Below are 13341 nucleotides of genomic sequence, written 5' to 3' on the forward strand. Positions count from 1 at the left end.
ATCTGGGAATGCCAACTAACCAGATGGACAAGGGGTGGCTGGGGTGGTCTCAGAGAACACACATTTCAGTGTGCACTGTGTCAGACACTGAGTCTAAGCCTGATTTAAGGGTGATTTGGGCTCCCCTGACTCACCACCTAACGTCCCAAGAGTTTGTCCTGCAAAACACCGAACTGAGGTACCGTTCTCAGGCACAAGAGGAGAAAGCCATCTGCAAACCACTTCAGGCTCATAACTCATGTTCCCCCACCAGTGCATTTCCCTCTCGAAGCAGTAAAAGTTGTTCAATGAACCTTTTGTGTTCTTTTGGGGGGGCCTCAGCAAACTCACATACCTGCCTGCTTTGCACTTTTTCACTGTGTGAGGCAGCCCTCGTGCTCTCTGCAGCCCAGCGAGACCGTGCAGGGCGAGAACAAAGAGCAGCAGGCGGCGGCGAGAATGTGACACCGTCCCTTCCCATGCGGCTCCTGCCGCAGCTCCGCCGGCTGGATGTTATTTTAGTGGCTGTGCATCCCACCCATGCGCTGCCGAGGGCCCGGGAGCCGCTCTGCTGTGACGCCTGGTGAGCTCGGAGCTTATTCATGTTCAGGAATGGGAGGGTCAGGGCCATCGACACACACCAGCATCCTGCTGCCTATTATTTCCTGCCAGCGCTGGCGTCGCACCAAGCCCTAACATGACAGGTGGATGGAGTTCACAAGGAAATAATGTCATGGGCCAGTTTTCCAGGAAAGCTGTTAACTCTATTCACAAACTCGGGCCTTCAGATTGAAAGGGAACGTGGCTGAGAAGGGCTGCCCTGCAGTTATTTACCCTTTTTCATAGATAATTCACTGACATCTCTCGCTGCAGTTCAGAAATCTTTACCTCTACACAGCACCTACCTCTTGAAGAGCAGACTGTGGCTGAATGCCTTATAACTCACAAAACCAGGGGGTACTGCATTTGCAAATCCCAAATGGCCATTTGATTTCAGTCAGACTGCAAAAGATGGCAAGAGATTCTGCCTTTTGCTGAGCTAAATGGTTCCTGGGAAACAGAAGATAAACACGAGGTGAGATCTAAGACTGATGTTAACCTGGGGACTTCAGGCAGATTATAAGAATGAGAGTGAGGATATAGCCAAGGATGTTGCAGAAACAAGACTTACATATTTTTTAAAGTCTCTGTCTTTCAACAAGGCACTTATGTAAAGTTTTACTATCCCTCCACGTCTTTATGCATAGTCCAACATCTGCAGTTGTGTGATCTTCACTTGCTTCCCTCCTTTTTGTCCCTGTTTTTAAAGTTTAATACTCTTTTTCTCTTAGTCTAGAAAGCACGGAAGAAGAGTTAAGAAAAAAAGCAATCAAACAACAAAAAAAGCATTTTTCAAAAATGCCATGTTTGCCACAAATGCAAATTTTAAGATGCATAGAATCAGGACAATAGGACTATAACTGGCTGCTCAGAAGAGGAAGGATTAGGTCCTGTGTCATGTTAATAGTGACATCAACAACCTGAATAAAAGCCAAAAATTCAAGTCGATTCTGCAGTTTAAGACCATTGTTCTCCCATATGGTTTAGCCTGTAAGATTTAGTCTACACACAGATTTCTGCCAGGATTTATATTTTTTTGCATCATACAGTGCAATTCTTGATATGTAATGTAATTTTAAATATAGAAGCCCTTAGTAATTGGCAAATATTTATAGTGATATAGCTAAAATGTCCTACAAGCTAAAGGCATCAGAGGTACTGGAAATATAAATGCACAATGACAGCTGCTAATACTTAGAGGTGCTGGAAATATATATGCAAAATGATGGCTCCCAATATTGTTCTGCTCTTCTTATTTTGGAGCCCATTTTAAAAACATTTAAAACATTTAAAAAACATTTTAAAAATTAGGTGGAACCTGCTAATAACATACAACAACTTCCATCTCAGATATTAAAGGAGTGGTGGCCCTGGATTTGACTTGGATAAGCAAAGCTGAGACAAGAATAGGGGATATTCCAGAGGGCTTGTTCCTGGCCTGACCCTTCCGGATCCTGATGAGACTCTCAGGCCTGTCTTGGTTCCACACTCTGAGCCTGGTTCCTGTTCTGAAGAGCTGCAGTAATACTGTACATTCGGTGTTTGGTAACAGGAGCTCTCCCAAGTGTCCCAGGCAGAGAAACTTAATTCTTGACACAAGTCCATGAAACTAACCTTTATCTCTCTCTCTCTCTCTCTCTCTCTCTCTCTTCTTTTTTTTTTTTCCAAGCCTGGCAAATTGTGGTGTTAGAGCCACAGTCACGTACAAAACACGACACGTGAAGTGACTGGGGAATCGTAAATTGGGCGTTTGGACTTGAGCAAAATCCTTAAGCATTGTCATACCAAACCGATTATTATTTTAAAATACTGTCCCAGGCTATAACTGTCTTTGTGTACAATAGCAATACAGGGTGTAGTTACAGACACAATTTCCTGTGCTTGGGTTTTGAAATTATTATTTAAGATCGCGGCAACGTTTGCCCGGCGCACCAGCGCAATTCCTCCATTAGATAATTTTCTATCCTTGTGAGGGCAATTTTGCTTGCACAGTCCTGCCAGGGCTTTCAGGAAGGGAGAGACAAGCAACTGCGACAATAAAATTTGCATCAGCTCCCACCCAACCTCTCCCAGAAATATCATTTGTCGCATTCAAAGCCTTTTCACACCAGAAGGGAAGGTGTTTCTGAACTGGAAAGTCACTGTGATCTCCCCAGGGCTGCATCCTTCTGCCTCCCAGATTCCCATGGGAAACACCAAACAGCAGTTGTGGAGTTCCAATGGCTTTGTATCAAAGACTTGGTGGACTTGGCACACAGGCATGAAAACCCAAATCAATCCAGATTAGGTCATTAGGGTTGAAAATTTGAAGCAGAAATTTTGCTGGTTGTACACAGTTTGAGGGGGCTGCCCCTTGTAAAAGCAATGTAAATCTGCTCCTGTCAAAAAAACTTCTCAGATCTAACAATATCACCAGACTCTGGGAAAAAGGAGGTGCTGAGCCTGCACACTGTACTCACACAGCACCTCCCAGAATGGCTGGGCTTTAAAGGCCAAAAAGGATGTGTTGTTCCTGTGTTGGAACCAGGACAAGGGGTGCTGGGAGAGAGGATAATAATGAAAGTGTCTGAAATATGTAGATTTGTGAGACTTGTGTTGAACTCATCCTTGGCCATTCAGAAAAGATGCTACTACTGCTTCAGATTGTTCCAAAATCGATGCACACAAATCGTGGTGGAGAAGTCTGTGACAGTTTCTAAGACCATGTGACCATTCAGGTGATGAAACATCTGAAAACATCTTCAACAGCATAAGGTCTCTGACTAAACTACTCACAACCTCTTGCTCCTGCAGGACACCAGAAACAAGTACTGGGATTCTCCCCAATAAAGTTACTGTTTTGCTTCTCTGAATAAAGGCCAAACAAGATTGAATTCCTGCACAGACTTTCACTCAGTGCTTGATATGAAGATGCCTGTGCATGTACCTTCTCTCTCTGGGATACAGCCAATGCTACTGAGCTCAGCAGTGTGTGCTCTGGCAGCCCCATATCACCTGGAGGCCTCCCAACCTGTCAGTTAGAGGGTATTATGGGACACCACGTTGTACCTGAAGCTTTGCTGTGCCAGGGGATCATGTCTAGGGTCATGCAATGCTGCCTGTCACTGCTCACATGCTGCTTAGTGCCTGGGTGCCCCACAATTAGCACGGCAGAGGGTGGAGCAGGAACTCTGCTGTGGCCTTGTATGTGCGCTGCAAATATAAAAGAGAGCAGAGATAAGGGAAAGGAAAACTTCTGTAGTAGTAGCAGAGTGACTCTTACTCACTCTTATTTACCCTTCCTGAAAAAAACTGCTCCCCAAACCCCATTGTCTCTGTTCCACTGAGTCTGGTTTTATCTTTTGACTTGGAGCTGAGTCTCACCTTGTTCCTCTACCTTCCTGCCACAGCAAGCTCAGCTGTATCACAGCAGTGGAGAAGGGAGGTGGGAAAGGCTTGAGAGAGCAATGGGCTGCTCCTGCTCTGGGCTCAGCCTGGGAATTGTGGGCCTGAGCTGCCACACATGTAGTGGAAATCATTGCATCTCTATAGCCCTTGCAATTCTCTCCTCGGCAGCCCCCCAAAATTCCACCGAGGAAAAAAAAGAAATGAGGAAGGGGAAGAAGGAGTCAGAAAAACTATTGTGTTCCCAGGGAGGGGAAAAAAAATAAACAGCCCTATTTAACTTATCCAGCTTTGCTAATGTCAATCACTTTTCTCATTTTAAACAGGAAAGACACCACTTTAGTCCACCTGTTCCATTATTTATCATGCTATGCATTTCCCATGAATTGTCACTCATGCAAAACCTGTACATCGTAAGGGGACACCCTAATATTTTTAATGACCTTAAGCAAAGTGATTGACACTAGACACCGGTGTCAGATGTTCTGGTGACGCAACATGTTCTCCTAGCAGCAGGAAAGCTTCCTGCCGTGATTAAGTTTGGGGCTATGGAAGTGCTAAAATGTGTTGTCAGCTTTCCTCTGATGCAAGTGATTTTATTATAGCGTCTGGTAACCACGGAGTGTGGCAACGCAAATACTGACCCCAAACATCCCCTCCCCGCACATATAGGCCTGCTCTATTTAAAAACACGGAGTGCACTCTGCAAATCCGGGGATAAGTTATGGATGTAACAAGCTCAAAGCGCGGAGGGCAGAGGAAATGGCGGCACCTGAGCCAGGATGCCGGGGCGGTTCCGGCAGGAGGAGCGCGGGGGTCCGGGACGACCTGCGGGAGGAACCCCCTGCGGCACCTGTTTGGCAGGTGTGCTCTGCAGGGGCATCACCACAGCCCTGCCAGAGCCTCTGGAGGGCAAAGAGGAGGCACGTTAGCACAGGCCTTGCTCACTGTGGCAGTGGAAAGCAAAAATCACATCCAGCCTTTTGGAGTCTGCAGATAGTAAGGGGGAAGACAACTTCGTGCAGCTCCTCTGGCTTCTGACACCCTCACACAGGCCAGGGTGGAAATCTGTGACTCAGCTCACTTGTCCTTTAAGATATAGACAAAGAAATCATGTTCTGGTTTGCTTCAATTTGGGACCAGCCCCTCAACAATTCATTAATTGAGAAAAGCTGGAAGATCTCTAGAAACAAGAATTACAGAATCAGCATCTCAGACACACACCAGGGACACCTGGCACCTGCTTTTCATAAAGATTCATAATCCCAAAGCTCAGTCAGCAAACACCACACACATGGCTTTGCTTCCATGAGTAATTCTTAATAGTTGTGTTTCAAACTGACTGTGCCAGTGTCTGCAGAACTGACTGCTATGATTTTTCAATAACCGAGCTGGTATGCAGAGGGATGGGCTATCAAACCAAAGTCCACAGGCTACAGAGATTTTTGGAAGAGATCAGCAGTGCATGTGTTCACAGTTATTGTCACAGGGGTTGTTCTACAAAAATAGAATCATAGAGCAGTCAGAGTTGAAGATACAGGCTATCTTGATAGCAATAAAGATTTTCTAAAGGTCTAGCAGCACTGAATATTATTTTAATGAAATTTACTTTTTAATTTTATAGCAAAATAATCAAAAGTGCTAAACCTGACCACTTTAATTTACAAAAAAAGTCTCATGTTTTAAGCTATAATCATACCTCGTTATTCAGGTTAGACAATATAATTACACATTTCTACTTATTTCTATTCAATAGGAAAACAAAATTAATATTAGTTGGTTTAAAAAAGGGGGAAAGTACCACAGATATTGTGAAGGGAAAGTTACATAACATATAAGAATCAGCTTATTGAGCAAACTGCAGTGTGTCCTTATTGCCTTTTTTGTTTTTGTTTGTTTGTTTGTTTGTTTTTTTCTGAGCTACAGTTTAAGTCCCAGGTACTCTGACCATAAGCTTGTAGTCACTTCAAATGCTGTGACTTCTCCCTTGGTCAAATGTCACAGTGTGTGTTTAAGGAGATCTCTGGCATGTCAAGTCAGTTCAAATTATTTTCTCAGTTCCCACAGGTTCCCTTTCCAACACGATCAGCATGTTGGAGAACGCAGTTAGGATGGTTGCAGTTATGATGACCAAGTTTTCTGTGAAGGAAAAGTGGTTTTTCCTCCGTCTTGGAAAGAATCGCTACCAAGTCTGCAGTAAGAAAATATCAAGAGCACTTGCAGAGTTAAGGGTATTTCTTAATCCATTCCATTTCCACTCATTTCCACAGTTAAATTAAAACCTGCAATCTCTCCCACTGATAAATAGCCAAGCTGACTTACAAAGGCTCTGCCTTCTGTCCAGCCTTCTCCTGGTTGTCTTTAACCAAACAAGGTTCGCTGATTTGCCACGAGCGCCGTCTGGCTCTCCCGCCTCTTGGCTTTCTTGTTTTGCTGCCTGATTTTCCAGCACACTGCACTGGAGGCCAGCAAAAGGAGTCCTGATGACAGGAGGACCAGCCCAAACACGGAGATGATGGATCCATGGGAGTTGAAGCTGTATGCCACGGCGGTGACCACGATGCCGGCTATGAGGATGACCACTCCAAAGGGCACCGTGCAGCGGTAGCAGGAGAGCTCTGCTCCCCCCGTGGCTGCCGTCAGCTGGCACTCACTGACCAGGGGGATGGTGGTGACCACACAGTCATTGTTGTTGCTCTTCTCCGTGGTTACAGAATCAGGATGCTTTGGGGAGCCCAGGATCTCTTTAATAGGTTCGTTTGTCATCTTGGTTGCCTGGAGTTGGGCAGTTCCTAGGCTAGAGCAGGCTCTGCTGAGCTCGGGCGGCGCTGCGGAGAGAAGAGCACGAGTTCAACCAATAATCACCAATTACTGCTCTGTGACACGTGGGTGATCCCAAGAAGAACTGTGATCCCACCTGGGATCACAAACAACCAGACACTCAGAACCCACAAGGATTTATGCACAAGATCAGTAGTGACACTTCTGGTCGTGGAGGATTAGAATCAGATAGTCATCCATACGTGCCTAAGTTCTAGAAAGAACAGAGTCACAGACCAAGACAGACACCAATCTTGAAGTGTTGTGAGCCAAATCCTATTTTAGGTTACATCCTGAAGTCAGCATTTCTGGATGTAATTTAGATTTCAATGGCATCACATCTTCTCACACAGAGGTGAAGTTCACAGTCTGTTTTGATTTTTGCTCACATGCTTTTTCACACTGTTTATATATACACCTAAACACACACGTTACAAAGATTTGCTCCAGTGCACATCACAGTACTGTGGGCAAGCACGGGCCCAGCAAAACCCAGGATGAACAGTGAGCCTTTTCTCAGCACAAGTGCTACTTAGGGAAAGAATTCAAATGGCCATGACAAAGTGTGGATGTGGGGGGAGTGGGGATGCAGAAAGTTCCGTGCACTGAGCTCAGTTCAAAGCTGGTGAACCTCCCACTACAGCAACTTCATTGCCAGCCTGACAGCTTGCCATTTACACTGGCTTCATGTAAAAGCAATGAAAGCATGAAACCACATCCCTGTAACCGTGTGGGAGGGAGTTTTATATTCATATTCACTCCTCTCAGTTATATTCATATTCACTCCTCTCAGTTACAACATGTTGTTTTCCTCCTGTCTCCATAGTGTAAACACACTCTCAGTCCTACACACGGCAAGCACAGTTTGACTGCATCTGCATTATGAGGCAAATACCTTCTGGCTCCATGGAGCCAGTGTGTAACTGGAGTCCACTTGATCAGGGGAGGATGAGCCCACAGCTCTGCACTGCTGCAGGCTGCCTTTACAGCCCTTGGCCCTCTCACTGGGGCTCTCGTGGTGTGGGGCCACCCTGGGGCCTGTCAGTGACCTCTGACAATGCCAAGGCTGCCACGGCCGTGCTGCTTTAGAGCAGGCTGTGTGCTCAGTGCACCCCAACATGTGCAACAGAGGCTGGAACGCTGAGGAACCACTAATTCTCCTGCTGCAAATAGCTCCCTCCACCACTCTGGTGTGGGCTGTGTAGCTTTTGCTTTCATGACCAGCATGATATGCAGCTCAGAGAACAAGGAAGAGCGTTGGCAATGCCGTAATGCTTTTATCACTTTTATCACCTTCACATCTGTGACTAGGAAGTTAATTGCCAGATACTTGTATTCTCCTTTTCCTTTCCCACCACTCCACCCTTGTTGCTAAGATATATTCGTTCACTGTGGAGAGCCCTTGGTTTTATATCTCAGCACCTCCTATAACTGACCGTGGGTTTTGAGAGAAAGAGGATTTCACTGTTTTCAAGTACAGGCACAAACAGGCTTTATGCTGTTTCTACTCAGAAAGTTTGTATCTGAGTGTCAAGCCCTCATGAGAGAAGGACAGTTCAGATCTGGTTTCCAAAGCTGTTCTAGTGCTCTATGGAGGAGTGCTCAGCACACAGCCACACAACCCTGAGCACACACTGACAGCCCCAGGGGCCACGGGCACACACCGGAACACTCGGAACACCAGGAAAGGCTTTTCCAAGTGAGGGTGGTGACTGAGCAGGTGGCCCAGAGAGGTTTTGGAGCCTCCATCCTTGGAAGTATTCCAAAGCCACCTGGACAGTCCTGGGCATCCTTCCTAAGGTGACCCGGCTCGAGCAGGACGGGGGTGGACCAGACAGCCTCCAGAGTCCCCTTCCAACCACAACCATTCCAGGATTCCGTGAGTTTCTGTCAGAGTACTTGCTGCCTCCAGGGGCAGGAAGGAGACTTGTTCAGTGCTTATCAGAAAAGCAAATATATCTGTGCTGACACCTTAGATATCCTAAATTCCCCCAGGTTCTGTTGCTTTGTTCTTTGAATCACAACATGATTAAGTGCCTTTTATATCAGAGAGGAAGAGCCCAGGAAAGCCATGGGTTTGCTCTAGAGTGCCATTGATCTGTTCCCACAGGGATCTGAGCCCAAGTTCTGCATTTTCAATAATGACTTACGTGGCAGTGGGACTAACATTGTTGCCATCATGTTGCTGCATTATTTATCTATAAAAAGTTACAGGAGTTCAGCACAATATAAGAATGTGGCCCCCAAATGTCATCTTTTTCTTTGATCTTACCCTTAGCCATATTCAATTAGTTTAACACGTTATTATTAAAGTTGAGGTAGGAAAAAAATTAACAATTTTCCATATAAAAGGTCTACTGGTACCAATACACTGTAATAACTTCAAAAGTTCAGATACTCTAAGAGTCATAGAAATAGGGAAAATTCTTAATAACCTGAAAAGGCTTTGGATTAGGCTCATGATAAACACTAATATTCTAAAAAACTGCAACATTCATTCAAAGTATATTTACTCCTGTCTCTAAACTCATTGTCCCTCTGCTTCAGATACATCCCCAATGAGCATTTAAATCTCTTAGATGTCTCGTACAGACACTTATGAAGAAAGAAGATATGTTTATGCAGTTAAAACTAACAGGAATTAGAAAAAAAAATCCTCTAAACTACCAAAATTAAGTCAATGGCAAAATACCTGTTGACTTCTGAGGAGCACAGTTCTTGCATGAAATAGGATGCAAGCAGACGGCATTCACACAAAACAAACAAACAAGCCTCTATTGAAAGCCTATTAAGTTAAATAAACAACAGAACCTATTCAAAGTGTGAGTAAAGGTATTCAGCCCTAGAAAAAAGGGCACTGGATCCTCATTGCCAGCAAATGACTTACGCCAACAGGTGATTTGGTTCAAGTTTCAGGGTAAGAAATTTAGGCAAAGATAGCCGGCAGCACCAGCATCCTCTCACTAATCACACCACAAGTACTGCCTTAAGGAGCTACTTGGGGCTGAAGGAAGAATGTGCTTCTGTGGCAATCCGTGGCCAGCACTGGGTAATGGGGAGAGGAAATTTTTAGCCACTAATAATTCTAAGTTGAGATTTACTGAAAAGACGTGAAATCCATCAGCATGCACACCTACCAGCTCCATGAGAAATCCATGGGAACAAATCCTTGTCTCAAAAGCAGAGGGACACTGCTGAAGATGTCTCTGTGTCAGTTGAAGGCAGAGTCAGGCAGCAGAAAGAACAGCTTCAGGCTTTGAAGTGTCAGATGTTGCTGAATGATGAACTGGAGATGACAATATTCTAGCATGGAAGTTTCCTCCTACAAGAAAAGTTGTTGGATATTTGTCAGCTTCTTAAGAATAAGACTCCTGCTTGGAAAAGCTCCCACTGTATGCTGAGTCCTGCTCCCAACCTAACGGCAGCAGGAGATGTTCTCCCTCTGGCTCTTCTCTTTTCTTGGCAGCAGCCACCCATGTCTGGCCCTGAGTAACATTTTCCTTTGATGATGTGACGTCTCGATAATGAGTATCATAGCCCAGGCAAGTCCCCCAGAAAGAGCTAGGCAGGAAAAGGTAATGCACATGAACTTCTGCAGATAAAAATCTCATTTAACCTCATTTCTATTGCTCACTTCACCTCTGTGAATAACAACTCAGAATACCTGGGGGTTGGTGTCTTCCATGTGTCCAGTTTCTTTGAGCAAATCACTCCATCTCCTGACTCCATGAATTGACCATGACAACACACTTCCACTAAAAAGAACCCTTTTAAAACTACCCTACTATAACAAAACCTAAGTAATATGATCCCAAAAACTCTTCTCAGAAAAAAAAAGGCAGACTACCAGAGTCCAAGAACCCACTGTAATAAACATAACTCCGTAATATTTATCATTGTTCATTTCTGTTATTATTGGATTTTTTTGAAACAAGATTCACAACTCAAAGAGGGACAAGGTGGAATCTGCAGCAGGGCAGTGTGAGGACTGCAGAGAGCAGAGCGATGGAAATTGTTATCAACTGCAGAAACAGCTGTGGAACCAGCAGGCAGCTGGGCAAAACTGACCAAGCAGCAGAGATTTATGTTGCTAATCTTATTTGACATTCCCTTTCTATATGTGCATGATTATGGAAGATCATTTCCACCCTCAAACAGGAGTTCTAAGTGACAGAGAGAGCAAATTCAAGAGAATAAGTCTGTATAATGATAAACTTCAAGGGCTATTCTTTTTTTAAGTTATTTAGACCATACTAACATTTCACTAACACAAACATTTACAGGCACAAACTGCTGCTGTTCTCAGGGGATCCTTGGAATAAACCTGTGACATAGCTAAAGTATATTTAGCTGATTATTGAACTTAGCTAATAATAAGGAAGTCTCCTTGCTTGTCTCCTTGACTATATTCCCGTACACACCACCTAGCAATTAGTTTAACTTTCTGAAAAGTTTGGAGGGCAATGCAGGAAAAAAACCCACTTTAAATAAAAAATCTAAATTACATTAAAACAAACACACACCTCGGAAATGTACTTGCAGCCAACTTCCACTCGGATCACAGAAAGGTTACAATTGTTTGAAAACCTCTTCCTAGAGCAATTGTGCCCCCTAAGCCACTCTGCCAGCATCTTGCTTTGAAAAGATCAATTGCTCTGTCAGTTCTTTATTTGCATTTATTCTTGACTGCACACAGTTTAGGTAATTTTCTTAAATTAATGTCTTTATCAAAAATCCTGACTGACAGAGCAACTTTTCCGAGATGAGATTTCTTCTTTTCCACTTCCCTCCCTCACCACAAAGCTGAGAACTAGAAACACATGAAACCTACACACAAAGCTTCCAATATTTTAACTCAGAATCATTTCAATGTGGTGCTCTCTCAGGAGCTTCCCACATAAGGAATATCTCTGTGCAAGGGCAAAGAGATGACATTGTTCAGCCACTACAACCCTTTCCTCCTTTTTTGCATTTTACTCAGAACCAGCGGGTCACATTTGAGTTTTCTGCCTCCAGGCTCTGGACCTGATTCTCTCTGTTTTGCACAATACTTCAGACACCCTTTTTGCCTATGTAAAATTCCAATAAAATTTTATAATGCTTACACTTCACACTTGGTTATGCATTAAAGTGACTATGGAAAACAGTGTAAGGAGTCCTCCTGTACCGACAGAAGAGCCAGAGTTCATTTGGAATTCAACAGACTATAGTAACCCTGAACACAATCCCTAAGCTCTTCCCCAGGTGAACATTCCTGGAAACACACAACTAGAATTTGTATTTACCAGACTCGAGGATCAGGCTCTAAGCTACAGGGGGCAGGAGGAGAACACACCACCTCCACGCCAGCTGCCTGAGCCGCAGGATGCAGTAAAATTGTCTCACCAAGTTTTTACGTAAAATAATGACCAGATTTAAGCTCACACCTTTTTCGTCTTTCCGACACAGGTGAAGGGTAGGATGGAAGCCAACCAAACCCCTCCACAAACGGACTTAGTCATCTGCAAACCGCAAAACTTTCAAACGCTCCCATAACACACAACACGCACACACACACCTGGGGTAAAACCCTGCGTGTCACGCCTGTCCCCGAGCACCTCTGCGAGAGAGCAGGGACGGGAACAGGCGGGGAGAGCCTTGTGCACCCTGTCTGCCCGTAACCCCTCCGGGCACGGAGCGGCACCGGGAACCCCCGACCTGCCACTGGGGCAGCGGCTCCGGCTGCGGGACCCCGAACTGCGAAACAACCGGGAGAGCCCTTTGCACGCCCGGAGCGGGTCCCGCAAGTGTCGCGAGCAGCCCCAGCTTGCCCGGAGAAACCGCCGAGCCGGGAACCGGGGATCCGAAGCCCCGCGGGCACCGGGAAGCCGGCGGGGGGCGCGGCCGCCGGGCGAGCGGTCCAACGGCTGAGAGCCGAGCCGGCCGTGCCAAGCAGCTGAGCCGTGCCGCTCCATGCCTAGTACAAGGCGAGCGTGCCCACAGTGTGCCGAGCATCGCCATGCCCTTGCCAAGCCGAGCCTTGCCGAGCCGAGCCTTGCCGAGCCGTACCTTACCTCCTGGCCGCCGGGCGGGACTGCGGCGGCCGCCAGCCCGCAGACAGCGTAAGAGGGGATGCAGCTCGCTCGCTGCACAAGGGACTGTAAACAAAGTTCTCGGTGAGAGCGAAACAATTAAGGGACCGGAGCAAACTCAGCCGCGGGCGGGGCGGCAGCGGGACGTTCTCCCGGGTGCGGGGGGCCGGGAAGGCTGGCGGGGACGCTCCGCATCGCGACGGGTCACACACGGGGGGCGTGGGACAGCGTTCCCCAGAGCTCCCCGGCCTTCCCCTGCCCTCCCTGCCCTCCCGCACACCCACCACCACGCGGGGTGTGCGGCCACATCCCCGCTGGAGCGGGGCGGGTGAGGGTCACTGCCCGTCCTGAGCCGCGCCGGGTCACTTGAAAGCACAGGCCATAGCGAATTCCAGATGAACTCCCAGTTCGAGGGGTGTGCGGCCACATCCCCGCTGGAGCGGGGCGGGTGAGGGTCACTGCCCGTCCTGAGCCGCGCCGGGTCACT

At 46.4% G+C, this 13341-nt stretch overlaps 1 protein-coding gene across 3 annotated transcripts; it reads right to left on the reverse strand.

Annotated features, from left to right (window-relative positions):
• Positions 1 to 5405: 5405 nt before the first annotated feature.
• TMEM100 (transmembrane protein 100) lies at positions 5406 to 13156 on the reverse strand. Of its 3 annotated transcripts, none has more exons than XM_018073125.2 (3): positions 13139 to 13156; positions 9921 to 10105; positions 5406 to 6791 (listed from the first exon to the last, which is right to left on the reverse strand). In XM_018073125.2, the coding sequence occupies exon 3, from the start codon at positions 6727 to 6729 to the stop codon at positions 6325 to 6327; it is 405 nt and encodes a 134-aa protein (XP_017928614.1). In that variant the 5' UTR covers positions 6730 to 6791; positions 9921 to 10105; positions 13139 to 13156; the 3' UTR covers positions 5406 to 6324. The 3 variants fall into 3 exon arrangements, with proteins under 3 accessions (XP_017928614.1, XP_017928612.1, XP_017928613.1); XM_018073123.2 differs by lacking the exon at positions 13139 to 13156 and adding an exon at positions 12837 to 13010; XM_018073124.2 differs by lacking the exon at positions 13139 to 13156 and adding an exon at positions 12832 to 13010.
• Between the last annotated feature and the right edge of the window lie 185 nt (positions 13157 to 13341).

This window comes from Manacus vitellinus, unplaced genomic scaffold (genome assembly GCF_001715985.3).
Source record: "Manacus vitellinus isolate BGI_N305 unplaced genomic scaffold, ASM171598v3 scaffold_24_pilon, whole genome shotgun sequence".
Classification (NCBI taxonomy): Eukaryota; Metazoa; Chordata; class Aves; order Passeriformes; family Pipridae; genus Manacus; species Manacus vitellinus.